General features: G+C 50.2%; 1 protein-coding gene across 6 annotated transcripts in view; it reads left to right on the plus strand.

Annotated features, from left to right (window-relative positions):
• The window catches only part of CUX1 (cut-like homeobox 1), a 460,382-nt gene that overhangs the window by 420,925 nt on the left and 25,459 nt on the right, over nucleotides 1-13,998 (plus strand). The window contains exons 23-24 of one of the 6 annotated variants that reach the window (XM_006859667.1): nucleotides 3,830-4,094; nucleotides 12,199-12,859. The exons of the other annotated variants lie outside the window; for them this stretch is intronic. Coding sequence (XP_006859729.1) covers nucleotides 3,830-4,094; nucleotides 12,199-12,859 — 926 coding nt within the window. Of the gene's footprint in view, nucleotides 1-3,829; nucleotides 4,095-12,198; nucleotides 12,860-13,998 lie in introns of those variants that run through there. 6 annotated transcript variants of the gene reach the window in all.

Here is a 13,998-nt window from a genome sequence, read left to right on the forward strand (position 1 = left end):
TGTTCTTCTCCGTTGAGCTCTTTCATCTATCCCTCTTGGAATTTCTTTCTCATCAGCCTTCTTTCTCTGTCCAAGTCTGCCGTTGGCCTTTGTGGCCCCTTCATGAAATGGCCCTGATGCTATGTGTTCACACAGTCTCTCCCGCACACAGCCTTGGCACCTCAATGGGCTCTGACGATCGCTTGTCCTTGTTGACTGTCTTTGAGACCCCAGTTCCTCTGAAGTGCTGCAGGCCATGGCACACTGCCACACGGGGGCAGGAGGTCAGATCTCAGCTCTGTCACCTGCTGTATGACCTCAGGCAAATCCTTCAACCTCTTTCTAGGCTTCAGTTTCTTCATCTGCAAACAAGTCAGTTCTGATTCATAGTGACCCTATACAAAGTTTCCAAGGAGCATCTGGTGGATTTGAACTGCCGCCCTTGCAGTTAGCAGTCCAGTACTTTTCCTACAGTGCCACACCATTAGTAATGGACTCAGAGGGTTCCATGATCGGTGGAAGCAAGTCTTGCTGCTGAGGACTCCAGGGTGGCGCTGCGGGATCACACTGGATTGTGAACCACAAGATCAGCGATTCACACGCAGCAGCCACTCCTCCAAAACCCTGTACAGAGTCACTATGAGTTGGAACTGTCTCGATGGCACTTCACAACAATGCTGTTGATAATGAGCCCACCACTGTTACTGACATGCCCCTTGAATTAAGCATTATTTCTCATCTTCGATCAGTTGTAAAAACTTTTAAAGACTTTTCAGACTGTATTCCAAACTAACCCACTGGAAAGATCAATAAGGCTAAGTCATCCACTAAGACAACCAGGAGAGTCTTTCAGCACAGTTGGCAATTAATGATGCACAAAGGAGAGAGGAGTAGGTGTAGCACAAAGAGCATTCCAGAACATTTAATCCAGGAATCACACTGCCTTTAACATCCGCTCAGTGGCACATCCCCAACTGGCAGTCACCGCGCATTGAGCCTCAGTTCCGCAGTACGCTTAGATGAACAGCACACGTGCTCCCTGACGTCCCCATGTCCCCAACCTCTTCACTGCCTCTCTTACCAAGGAGCCCCGGTGGTGCTCTGGTCAGGCATTGGGCTGCTGACTGCAGAGTTGGCAGTTCAAGCCTGTCAACCGCTCCTTGGGAGAAACTGGAGGCTGTTTGCTCCGGTAAAGATTGACGGTCTCTGTGCGTCCAAAGCAGCTTGGTGCAGTGGGCTTTGTTTGGGTTTTGGTCTTGCCTGCTCCAGACACTTCTCCTCCACTCTTGGGTTGCACCCTGGCTTCCTCAGGCGTTGGTATGAGTAGGTTTGCTTTAAACCCATTGCTCGTGTCCATCATCTGCCAGTCTCCTGGACCACAGCCTTTCTTCATACACAGGGAGGACCCACCAGACCTATCTAGGACTGAAAAACCCACAAGTTCTCATGGGCCTCCTCACCCCATGGCTCCTCTCCAAACTACCCAGCCTCTCAAAAACGAATCCCAGGTGCCCCACTGACTGACCACCTTTTGCATTCTCACCACCTTCCTGTCCTTTAACCCTTGATGCCCCACCCCTGCTTTCTCAGGCATTTGTCCTTGACCACCCTCATTTCCTTTGCCCTGGAATCCTCGATGCCACCGCCCAGCCCTTCAGTACTCTCTGGCAGGGAGGGCACTGCTCTCCCTCTCCTCTTCCCTGACCTTGAGTCAGTGCCCCTGCTGGCTTCTCTGCCATCCACTTTGGCTTCTGGGCCCTCGAGAATATCCCATAACCAGATGGGTTGGTGCTACCTCAGACTTGTAGTCTTCACCTTCAGTCGAGTCTTCAGAGCTCCCCACATCCTTAACCATCCTTCTTCCTACTAACCCCGCCCTGTCTCCAGAGACCTTCCCTCCTGCCTCCCCAACTTAATACAGACGACAAAGGCCTCAGTCTCTGTGCAGCCGCCATCTCCCCTAACCATCATCAGGCACACCCAGTTACTTGCCTCTCTCTCTATCTCTCTCTTTCTCATAGCATCTCTCTCCCCTCAGCTTGGAAACATTCTTGGTTCTCTCTCATCTTGGAAAATCCATCCTTAACCCTGGATTTCCCATCTAGAAGCCACCTTGTCTCTCACTTTTCTTTTGTTGTTGTTGTTAAGTACCATCGAGTTGATTCCGACTCATAGCGACCCTGGATGGTGTTTCCGAGGAGCGGCTGGTGAGTTTGAGCCGCCGATCTTGTGGCTCAAACTGACCTTGCAGTCCAGTGCATTATCCCCCGTTAGTCCTTCGGTTCCTCACATCCCATTCACTGCTCAGCCCGCTGCAGCCTGATTCCGACTCTCACAGCTCTGGTGTCTGCTCACCAAGCTTACCAGACTCCTCTTTCTGTAGCTTTCACACCTCCTCCTTGAGGTTCACTGGGCCTCTGTGATGTCGTGATCTCCTGGTTTTCGTCTTTCCGTCTTTCAGGGGGTCTTCCTGTATGTTGGTGTTTTCCAGGGCCCTATTCTTGGCTCTCCTCAGTCACTTTCTCATTTACATCACTGATTTCCACTACCGCTCCTATTCTCATGGTGCTCCAGGTGTCTCTCTCTAGTGCAGCCCAAGAACGTATAACCTGTAGATCAGCTGTCTACTGGCCTCTCAGCGTGGGTGACCCAACCTGTCCAAAATGGATGCATCATCTGCTGTGTCCAACCCAAAGACCCCACCAGCCACCTCACGTCCCACTTCTGAAACCAGCGCGCCATCCTCGGCTCCCCTCTCCTTCATTCTCTCACGTCATCAGTCACCACGTCCTGTCACTTCTAGCCCTTAACACATTTGCAGCATCCATGTGCTTTTCCTCTACCCCATTATCATTGTCATTACTGTTCACTGTTGAGTTAATTCTGACTCAAAGAAACCCTATAGGACAGAGTAGAACTGCCCATAGGGTTTCCAAGACTTTAACTGATATGGAAGCAGACTGCCGTATCTGTCAGTCCTAGAGCAGCTGGTGGGTTCAAACAGCCAACCTTTTGGTCGACTGCCAAGCACTTTAACCACTGTGCCAGCAGGGGCCCTTTCATTCCCCTTTATTACTTCAGTTCAAATCTCCATCATTCTTACCCCCTAACAGACTGCCCTGTCCAATGCTTCAGCCAGAGCAGCTTTTCCAAAACACACCTGACTGCATCATTGCCTTGACTATCGGGTTTTCAGCTGCTCCTCGGAAACCCTTTACAGGGTCGCTGTGGGTCGGAACCGACTCGACAGCACTTAACAACAACGTTCTGCCCATTCCTTTCAAGCTTGTGTCCTACCCTGGTCCCGCCCATCTCCTCCGATTCCTACCATCCCCCCACAGACACACCCATAGGGGTCCATATACACACTTCAGCCACGCAACTTGCACGTCTGTATCTGTACAATGCTACGTGCACCTCAGCCACCTGCCATCTCCCACCCAGTCCCGGGTTTTCTGGCTAATCCTTCCTTGGCCTTCATGATTCCCTTTAAACATCCTCTCTGGGGAGTCTCCCCTGACCCCTTCCCAGACCCAGTTGAGTAGGTTTCCTCTGTGTCCCTGATGTTAGCCTGTGCTTGTCTTTCATATCACACTCTGCTCACCTCACTGGTCCCCCAGTGAAACTGTTAGCTCTGCAAAGGGAAGCGTAAGTGTGTGTTGAGAGATAGGATGGTTCTGGTCCAAGAGTTCTGAGATGTTCTTGAGAAGAGCAGGGCAGCACAACCACAGTCTCCACAGAGGACCCTTAGAGCTGGGGACTGGTGGTCATGCGCGTGGGGCCCAGGGGTCAGCCGTGGGCTTTTCCGCCCTGGGCCTTTGATCTCAATGTGACCCCTCTCCCTCCCCAGCCTACATGAAGCGGCGGCACAGCTCAGTCAGTGACAACCAGCCCTGTGAATCCCCGTCCGTTGGCATTGACTACAGCCAGGGTGCCAGCCCCCAGCCCCAGCACCAGCTGAAGAAACCCCGAGTGGTGTTGGCCCCTGAAGAGAAAGAAGCTCTCAAACGAGCGTATCAGCAAAAGCCATACCCGTCACCAAAAACCATCGAAGAACTCGCCACCCAGCTCAACTTGAAAACCAGCACCGTCATCAACTGGTTCCACAACTACAGGTACGGCTCTGCCATTGCCCCCTCAGCGCTGGGCTCAACAGCGTGACCACCCACGGGCACTACGGTGTCGCCCTGGCTGCTGGGCCGTGGCACATGGGGTTTGGTCACTTGGTCAGTTTTGTGTGTGTTTTTCCTTTTGAGCTGTTAACTTCCAAGATGTTGGCCCAGTGTCTTCTCGTCAGCATCACGTAGTTAGGTACAAGCCGCATCTGCCAAAACCAGAAGACAACGCACCTTGCGGTGCTCTTGTTGGCTATAAGAGTGTAGGCAGCCATGGGTTCACAGCACTGGAGTCTGTACGGGCTTTCTCAAGGCCACATCATGCTGGCTGTCAATCCATCGGCTTCGCCTTGTAAATAAATAGGGCGCTTAAGGCCCCTTCTTTGGGAAACGTTCATGAGCTAACAAAGAGTAAGGGAACATCTCCCGGCTCTCACACACTGAGGCAGGTGTGTGGCCACCACTGTATCGCTAGGCCTTCACAGCTAGAGAAAGAGATACAAAAACTCGCAGGCGTACGCCTAGTAGGACCAGGTGGGCTGGGGGGAAGTGTTTGGAGCAGACCATGGAATCACTGCAGGACATGGAACTGTTAGCACAGCTGAAACCGTGACTCCCGACTGCTAGAAACCATGGCCTCCTAGGGCCTGCTAGAAATTCCTACTTCATGCCTTTTAAGTGACCGTCACAATCACCAGTTCTTCTTGGAGCATCATTTTCTCTTGGGCTCATTAAGACTGGGAGTCGTGGGTGTGCCTGGCTCTCCCAAGTAGGCCGAGTAGTGGGAGCCCTCACAGCTACTCACCTGAAACTGGTGGCAGGTGATAATCATAGACCGGCAGGAAAAAGTCTTTCTCTGATAGGGCCCTGGCTCTTCTAGTAGGTTCTATTGGCGTTTTTGAACGGGCTCAATAAATCACCCAGATTCTGAACAAATTGGGAATTTTTAGACACATTCAGTGGGCACCACAGGAGAAAGATGAGGCTTTCTGCTCCTGTAAAGATTTACAGCCTTGGAAACCCCGTACAGGGCCACTGTGAGCCGAAACCGACTCTACGGCACACCAACACCACCAGTACTACTTTCACTGTTGAGAAAGGCTAAGTCAGCTGATGTAGCTTAGTGTGTGTGCCCGCTGGACCTGCTGCCTGCATCCTCCAAGCTGCTTCCAACCCATAGCAAACCTGTATAGGGTTTCCAAGGATGTAAAACCTGGGAGCAGAAAGTCTCATCTTTCTCCCATTAAATGACTGGTAGATTTGAACTGCTGACCTTGTGGTTAGCTACACTACTAGGGCTCCTTACTTGCATCCTTTTGTTGTTGTTAAGTGCTGTTAAGTCAGTTTCAAGTCATAGTGACCCTGTATAGGGTTTCCGAGGAGCAGCTGCTGGGTTTGAACATCTGACCTTGTGGTTTACAGTCCAGTGCTAAGCCTGCACCGCCACACCTGTTGTTGTTGTTGTTGTTAAGTGCTGTTGAATTGGTTCAACAATTTGGTCCAACAGCTTGGTGGGTTTGAACCTCCGACCTTGTGGTTTAAAGTCTGGTGCCGATCCTCCAGCGCCACCCCAGGAGTCCATTGCCATACCTCAAACCAGACAAATGTTCCCACCCTGGTAGCCCTGGCCCCAGGCAGGCCGTCCTCTGGGCTGGTTCCAACACCTACAGAGTGAATGGCCGAGAAGCTGAGCACAAGCAGTGTGTTCTTCCTGCGTTTGCAGTCAAGTCAAACCAGAGGCAGAGTGAAGCCAGGAGTTTCAATGATGGGGGGGCTCCCTGTTAATGGAAGGAATCTTCAAGAGCAGTAATGAAGCCCCCTGGCCACCTCCCAACAACACACCAGGTGGAACACAGGAGAGCTCATGGAAATGTGGGTAGAAGTCTCCTCACCAAGTGTTGTAGAGTCAAACCCATGTGCACCCTCCTGACACAAAAGTGCACTCAAACATGGGCCTTCAGACCTTCCGTAGGTTAGGGCCATTGTAATGTGAGTAGCTCAGGTCTAGACAGGCGCACATGAAGTTGTCGATTACTGAGTACTTCCTACCAGTTCTGCAGAATGCCTCTCAAACCACTGTTCTTGGCCCTGCCAGGTCCATCTTCTTCCCGGGGCCCTTCTACAGGCCTCAGCTGAATGGCCTTCAGGGCCTCCTGGCCTCCTGTCGGTTTCTGAACTGCCATCTCCTGTGCTGTTGGTTGGTCAGGCCTAGTGACTTCTGACTCCCTTAGGGTGAAAGGAGAAAAGGATGTAAAGCTTTCTTTTCTTTTCTTCGAGGCAGATGCAAAAAGATCCCAAGCATGAGTCTTTGAAAAAACCTGGTCTCCTCCTGAAAGAGGCAGGCCCACTCATGGGGAAGACTCCGAGTCCTAAAGGCTTGGCATTCTCTGAGCCCTGTATGACTTGTCTCAAACCAGAACTGCCTTTTGACAACCACAGCCAGTAGTCCGCTGCCCATTTAACGTGAGCTGTGCACCGGTGGCAAAAATGGAGCAATAGGGGCTAAAAACTTAACAAATGAGGCCAGATCCATAATAAATGCTCAGTAAAGGTTTTCTTTCAAAATTAACTCCGCAGCAAAACAGGCAGATGGGAGAGTAAGGGCAGGGACTCATTTCTGCTGCAGCTCCCTAGAAACGGGTCTTTGAAAAACATACATACAAAAGTTACACACAGGAAAAGCCACATTGTCCTAAATGTACACATGGGGAAATGGGCACACAGTGACATGCCTACATGGGAAAATGTCAGCACAGAAAATACACACATGGAAAATTTCTCATAGTCACCGTATTGTAAAGGAAGAAACTAGAACTCTAAGCCTAGCTTGCCTGTTGTGTAAGAATTTTGCTGTGTGCACATTTTCCCGTGGGTGCATTTTCTTATGTATTCCATGACAGTGGGTTTGTGTTTTTAATTAGGCCTGGAAACATAAGGAAGAGATATGAAATGAACAGGGTCTTGAAAAAAAGGTCGAACTGAAAAAAATGTTCTGAGCCACACACACACACAAAAAAAAAACAAGTTGGAGGAGACATGAGGACCAGGTCATTTAGAAATTGGCATAAACCTCAGAGAATCATAGTCATTTGTGTAAAGTCACCCAGCACATACATTGTTGTTTTGTTGTTAAGTGCTATCTAGTCAGTTCCAACTCATAGCAACCCTATATAGGGTTTCCCAGGAGCAGCTTGGTGGGTTTGAACCACAGACCTTACGGTTTACAGTCCAATGCGTATCCTACAGCACCACCCCAGAAGTCTTTCCAGCAGGGATAGTGCAGCGCTAAGACTCAAAACCATACTCTCCCTAACTTTAGCTCGTCCATTAAATGCTTAGCACAGACCGTATCCAACTCGACCTGGTCCAACCCACCCCACTGAGCTGTGTGTAAGCACTGGTCCACAGCAGCATTCACAAGCACACACTGTGTTTAAAAGGAAGAGTGGATTTTCCCGGTTTTGTCTACAGGAGTTAAATAAGAAAAGTTTTTGTTTGTTTTTCCCTCCTGCCCCACTGAACCCTGAAAGGATTTTGCTTGGGGCCTTTTTTCACCAGTCTCAAAACCAGAAAAGAAAGGGGTGTTTCCTCCTCTCCTTTCACCCTAAGGGAATCGGCAGTCACTCAGACTGATCAACACAGCAGCGCACAGCAAACTTGGTCTCCTCTGGATAAACAGAGTCACCCAGTAGTCAGCAGAGCCTGCGTGGCATAGTGTGTTACATGTTGGGCTGCTAACCGTAAGGTCAGCAGTTCAAATCCACCAGCCAGTCTACAGGAGAAAAAAATAAGGTTTTCTGTTCCTGTAAAGATTTACAGTCCCAGAAACTCTATATAGCAGGGGTGGGGAACCTTTTTTCTGCCAAAATTTATAACATCATTCATGGGCCATACAAAATTTATCAACTTAAAAATTAGCCTGCTGTATCTGGTCCAACACTTAATGAACTCATCCCTAATGTGATGGCTGGAACTGCGGTTGCCTTGGTAGGACCAGACCAAATGATTTCATGGGCCTTATAGGGCCCATGGGCCCGAAGGTCCCCAGCCTTGATATACAGGGTCTCTATGAGTCATAACTATCACAGCCCAGTAGATAAGATTCCAAGTCCTTACTTGGCATTCTATGATCTTTATATGACTTGTGTGGAATACCAGAACAGTTCTTACCACCTGGGCTTTCCACACCAGGAGCTAACCCTCCTGGAGACACGACCAGTGATGCTTCTCACATATGTTGCCCACCAAAAGACTGCTGGGCAGTGCTAAGTACTTACTTTGTTTACTACTTTGTGTCCTAAGCTATACATTGAATATTTTATATACTCTTAATAACATCTCTGCAAGGGAAATATTTTCTTCACATTTGCCAGAAATCTGCAGCCCCAAAAACCAGCTCACCCAAGTTGCATAGCTAGTAAGCAGTACAGTCAAATTTCAGTCTTGGCTCTAAGAAAAGCCTATATTCTGTCCGTGCCAGGCTGCTCTAGAGATGCCCAGGTTAATACTTGGTTAGGCCTGTGGCCTGGCTGGGACCAACCCTTAGCTGCCCATCTAACTTCACAAAGCCCCAGCCAGGGTGAACAGCAATGGGGTATTAACCCTACCCAGGCAGTCTCAGCTGCCAAAGGGTCTGAAAGCAGCCAGTAAAGAGCAATGGCTCATCCTCACAGCCTGTTTGCAAGGGCTCCCAAAGCATCCTCGGAGGAGGAAAGTTCATGATTATCCCTGTGAACTTCTGGGGAGGTTTCCTCAACCTCACCCTGCTACTCTGGCTCAGAAATCTTCCTCACTCACTACCTGCAGATAATAACCCACCAGAGTCCTGACCTATTGGACTAACTACAGCCTGGCTACAGCTAGCTTCAACACTGTCATAAACTGCTTATGCTTACTGAGCTACAAATATAAGTCAGAAAACAATGCTCAGGTTCCGGTAATACATGCATGACTTCATTCCAAGCAAAATTTGTTCAAACGTGTCTCTGCAATCAGTGGATGGCTGCAGACAAGTTCTCTCAGTAAACTGAGTGCACTTGTCATCATAATGTTAGGATGGTGTCCTGGTGTGCGCTGTGGGTTAGTGCGCTGGACTGCAAATTCATTTGAACCGCAGGGTCGCGGTCCAAGCTCACCAGCTGCTCCTCAGAAACCCTATACAGGGTCGCTATGGGTTGGGACCGACCCAATGGCACTTAACAACAATTTCAAAAAAAAAAAGTCCAGTCCAAACAGTGGCCTCTGAGGGCATGCATGTACTGGGCCAGTTAAATTCAAGGCATAGAAGTCAGTTCAAAAGGTTCTGGCAACTGTTTTGGGGCATTCCAAAGGGATAACCTTGCTGGGGTTTCTAAAAGGACACACAGTAATCACAGGGTTTATTAGGAAGAAGTTTTAAGAAAATGGCCAAGAGAAAGTTGCACCGAGGATTTTTTTTTTTTTGTCCTATCATTACAATATGTGAGCTCTGGAAGCATAGTGGTTATGAATCGGGCTGCAAGCTGCAAGGTCAGCAGTTCGAAACTACTAGCTGCTCCATGGTAGAAAGATGAAGCGTTCTGCTCCCATAGAGATTTACAGCCTTGGAAACCCTGTGCAGGGTCGCTATGAGTTGGAACCGACTCCACGGCACATAACAACAACAACAACAACATTACAATGTACCTGCTCATTCTTCAAGGGTAGCAAGGGCTTGATTACAAGAATTTCATTGGGAAACCTTACCCTATCCACCCTATAGCGCTGATCTTACCCCTTCAGATTTCTTTTTTTTTTTTTTATGTTTTATTGTGAGTTATGTGATAGTTTATATGGGAGAACATTTGTTTTACATTCATCCTATCGTATATTGTTTCATTGCCATGGTTACAATCCCCTCCATGCATCATCAACCAACCAAAGGGTATACACTATAAGCCTGCCCCCCAGTCATCAGCACACAGCCCCTCTCCCTCTCTGTGTCTAAAGCCCCCAGCTGTTCCATCTCTCCACATCATCGTCTCAGCCTCCATCTCTGGCATCACTGCTTCTGTGGGTAGGGTCCCGCTCTCCGCTCTTCTCCCTTGATGGTCCCAGGGACCTCCGCTCCTAGACTCTGCAAAGTTAATCATTCCCCTCCTTGCTACAAAATGTCTACCTTTACATTTCCAACCCTCACAGTCAGTCCTGATAACAGTTATTCACTATTGTACCACAAGAGACCTATCCGCATTTCCTTTCATCAGCCTCGCCTAGACAGATTGGATACTACTCAGTGGAGAGTCTACCTTTCTTCACACCCTCTGAATCTAGGTTCCCTCTTGTAAGCTTGTAAGCCAGTCACTTCTTGCCTTTGTAGCCCCCCCATTTTGGGTTGCAAATCAGACTTCTTTTTATTACCAAAACTCAAAGAATAAAAGGAGCACGATTTGAGTCCCATAGGGATGCCAAACTATCACTTTGACGTGGTATAAATCAAAGAGCATAGAATTCTTCAGAGGAGGGTTGGAGAGATGGACAGACCCTGCCTTTGGAAGTGTCCAATCCTAGATGAAGGATATGTTGAGAAGCAATAGCTTCCCATTTTTATATTTTTGCTTATTAAAGGTTTCAGTGATTGTGTGGAAATACGTTTTGACTTAACTCTCATCTGAGTATATGGGACACAGGAAACGGTTCCATGCCTGCCTGCCCCCCTCCATGTGCTTTCGGCAGGCCCTCTCTATACTTGTCCTTTCTGGACTCGGTACAAACTGACCTAGCGCTGTTTTTCCACTTTGGTTTGCACATTATCTGAGGCTTTGTCCCCTCTAGGGAAGAAACACCTAGCGAGATGTCTAACTGGGCCTACACCATGGGCAGGAGAGGAGTAACTTTGGGACAAAAAACCAACTTAGCGATAGTCCTTTCATGGGGTCACCAAGGGCTCCAAAACAGAAAGCCAGGCCCTTCAAGAGATGGTACAGTGTCCAAGCAAAGTACAGGAACATATGAGGGGGCTTCAAAAAGTTCATGGAAAAAAGGAGAATGGAATTTTTCCACGAACTTTTTGAAGCACCATTGCATTTTCTACATACAGTAGGCTGAACTTGCCTTGATCTGTTAGAGCTAGAGCACGTATTTGATCCCTTCCTGCATGATCAATAGGAGCTCTGGATAAGAACTGGACTGCTAACCATAAGTCAGGCACTTCAAACCCACCAGCTGCTCCCGTAGAGTCTCGGGAACCCTACACAGGGTCACTGTGTGTCACCATCGATTCAATAGCAGTGGGTTTGCTTGTTCAAAATGACCCTTCCCTGGGTTTCTTTCAGAAGAGGCAATTCATTGAAAATACACAATTAGGCAAGTTCCTGCCAGAACCAGAAACTGGTAACTCTCTGGCTCAGCGCTAGAAACTGAAGATTTCCTTTTAGGCCATTCTCTAGTAGCTAGTACCCTTTCATGAAGTTGTAGATGAGGAAGCAGTGCCTATTTCTGTATGCCAATCACCTGGGACTTGTGAAGATCCCCTGGGCCTCCAGGCTTTCCCAGCCTTACTGGAGAGAGATGTGCCTTTAAGGAAGGAACTTTGGAACTTTTGCCTAGTGGCAACCAGGGGAATGGCCGTCCATGGGGGGCGGGGAGGAGCGGGGGTTAGGCGTGAGCTTGAACTGCCGAGCTTGGAGTTCAAACGGCTTTGCAGTTGCTGTGGATTAATACGCCAGACTGCAAAACATTTGAACTGCAAGGTCGGCGGTTCAAGCTCACCAGGTGCTCCTTGGAAACCCTAGACAGTATCATGGATCAGAAATGATTTGATGACATATAACAACAACAAGGGCTAGGATGTGCTTGGAAAACACAAAAAGCTTTTCTCATTCCGTGGGAGGTTAGTGAAGGTGACCAGTGCAGCTGGAGTGGGTGCCCTTCCTGACCTGGGGGACCAGGGGGCGACCCAGGAGCTCCGGCTGTTCTTGGGTAGTAGGAGTGCAGGGGGCTTTCAGGTGGGAGTCTGGGGCTCAGTATGGGGGCAGACAACTTTGGACGAGATGGTGAGCTGGGCCTGCAGGTGCCTGCGGGGCCCCCACCCACCCCCGGATTCTCAGCCGCTGCTCACGGGGCTCTCCCTGTTTCTGTCTTGCAGGTCCCGGATCCGCAGAGAACTGTTCATTGAGGAGATCCAGGCCGGGAGCCAAGGCCAGGCCGGAGCCAGTGACTCCCCCTCGGCCCGAAGCGGCCGGGCAGCACCCGGCTCCGAGGGCGACAGCTGCGACGGCGTGGAAGCCCCCGAGGGTCCGAGCGCTGCAGACGCCGAGGAGCCGAGCGGCCCCGCGGCCGCCGCCAAGTCTCAGGGAGGGTCGGCCTTGGAGGAGCGCCATGAGGCACCACCGCGGCCGCCGGAGAAGGCGGAGCCGCCGCCCTCGAGGAGCCCAGAGCCCGCTACCGCCACCACCACCGAGGCCCAGTCCCGGGCGCCGCCGCCGGAGGGCCCCGCGGACGCAGCAGGGCCCGCGCCCAGCCCGGCCGCCGCGGCCCGGGAGGACGCCGCTACCTCAGCCGCCCCGCCGGCCGCCCGGGAGGGCGCCCCGAGGAGTTCCGCTTTGCCAAGCACCAGCGCCCCGCCGCCCGCCACCACCCGCCGGGCCAGCTCACTGCAGAGCCTTTTCGGCCTCCCCGAGGCGGCGGGCGCCCGGGACTCGCGCGACAACCCCCTGCGGAAGAAGAAGGCGGCCAACTTGAACAGCATAATCCACCGCCTGGAGAAAGCCGCCAGCCGGGAGGAGCCCATCGAGTGGGAGTTCTGACGCCCCCGCGCCGCCCGCCGAGCGCCGCGCACCTCCCGCCCTGCGGGCCACGGGGCGGGCCACCGCCGGCCTTGGTGCACGGAGCCGGGCCAGAGCCCGCCGCTTCCGCCCGGCCGCTCTCCAGTCGGCTCTTTTGTACCCTGAAGTGTTTTTTATTGCCCTAAGTGATTTCCACAGGTTCTGGAAAAACTCTTACAGCTTTTGCCTTGCGCCCTCCTCTTTCGTGTGGGCTTTAAAAAAAAAAAAAAGAAGACGACGACGACGAAATCAAACCCACATATTAAAAAGGGGGCTTTTTATCTGCCATCTAATGGCTTCAGAGCGATAATACACTATTATCTTCTTAAACCAGGAAAAAAAAAAAGGAGGGGTGGGCGGGGTGGGGGGAGATTTTTCAGAAAACTTAAAAAAAAGAGAAAGTTTTTGTAGCTGTTCTGTTGCCACTAAGAGATTGCACAGTCAAAGCGACTCTAAACACACTAGTTTGGGTTCCTAAATATTTTCAAACAAAGAAACTTCTCGTTTGAAACTCTGAATTAAAATAAAAAACACATTTACTCCACATATTTTTTAACAGAAAAAGAAAAGTCACATCAGGAAAATAGCGGATTTTGTGGTAGCGGACGTAGTGTTTTCTTGTACATGACTAGAATCCAGCATGTAGTGCACATTGATCCATAGCTTTAACTGACTCTGGACTTTTGCTGACCAGGGTCTGTTTAATACACTCCATTCTAGGCCAAATCAGGACAAAAAGAAAAAGATCCGAATCTAGGTATTTTATAATCTGCTTTTTAACCTCTAACCGCAGAGCACGCTGATCAGACCTCATATCTTGGAGGTTTAGGAGACAAGTTAGAACTGTAGTATGTACCTGTTCATTTTGTTTAATTTATGGTGTCTCTGTGTCTACTACAGCTGCACGTGTGTGAGCTTTTTATTTAAAGAAAGGAGGAACTTGGCCATTCAGGTCACTTCAGGCAGTCCTGAGCCCCTAGTTAGAACCTGGGGTCCAGACTGGGGTCCCCACCCCTTGGAGACGGCAGTCTTTCCTTGGCACAGAAGGTACGACACCTCACACCACTCTCCCGGGCACCTGATGGACTGAGCCCTTCCAGGGGAAGATGCTCCTGGGCCCG

The sequence above is a fragment of the Chrysochloris asiatica genome, unplaced genomic scaffold (genome assembly GCF_000296735.1).
Source record: "Chrysochloris asiatica unplaced genomic scaffold, ChrAsi1.0 scaffold00034, whole genome shotgun sequence".
Lineage (NCBI taxonomy): Eukaryota > Metazoa > Chordata > Mammalia > Afrosoricida > Chrysochloridae > Chrysochloris > Chrysochloris asiatica.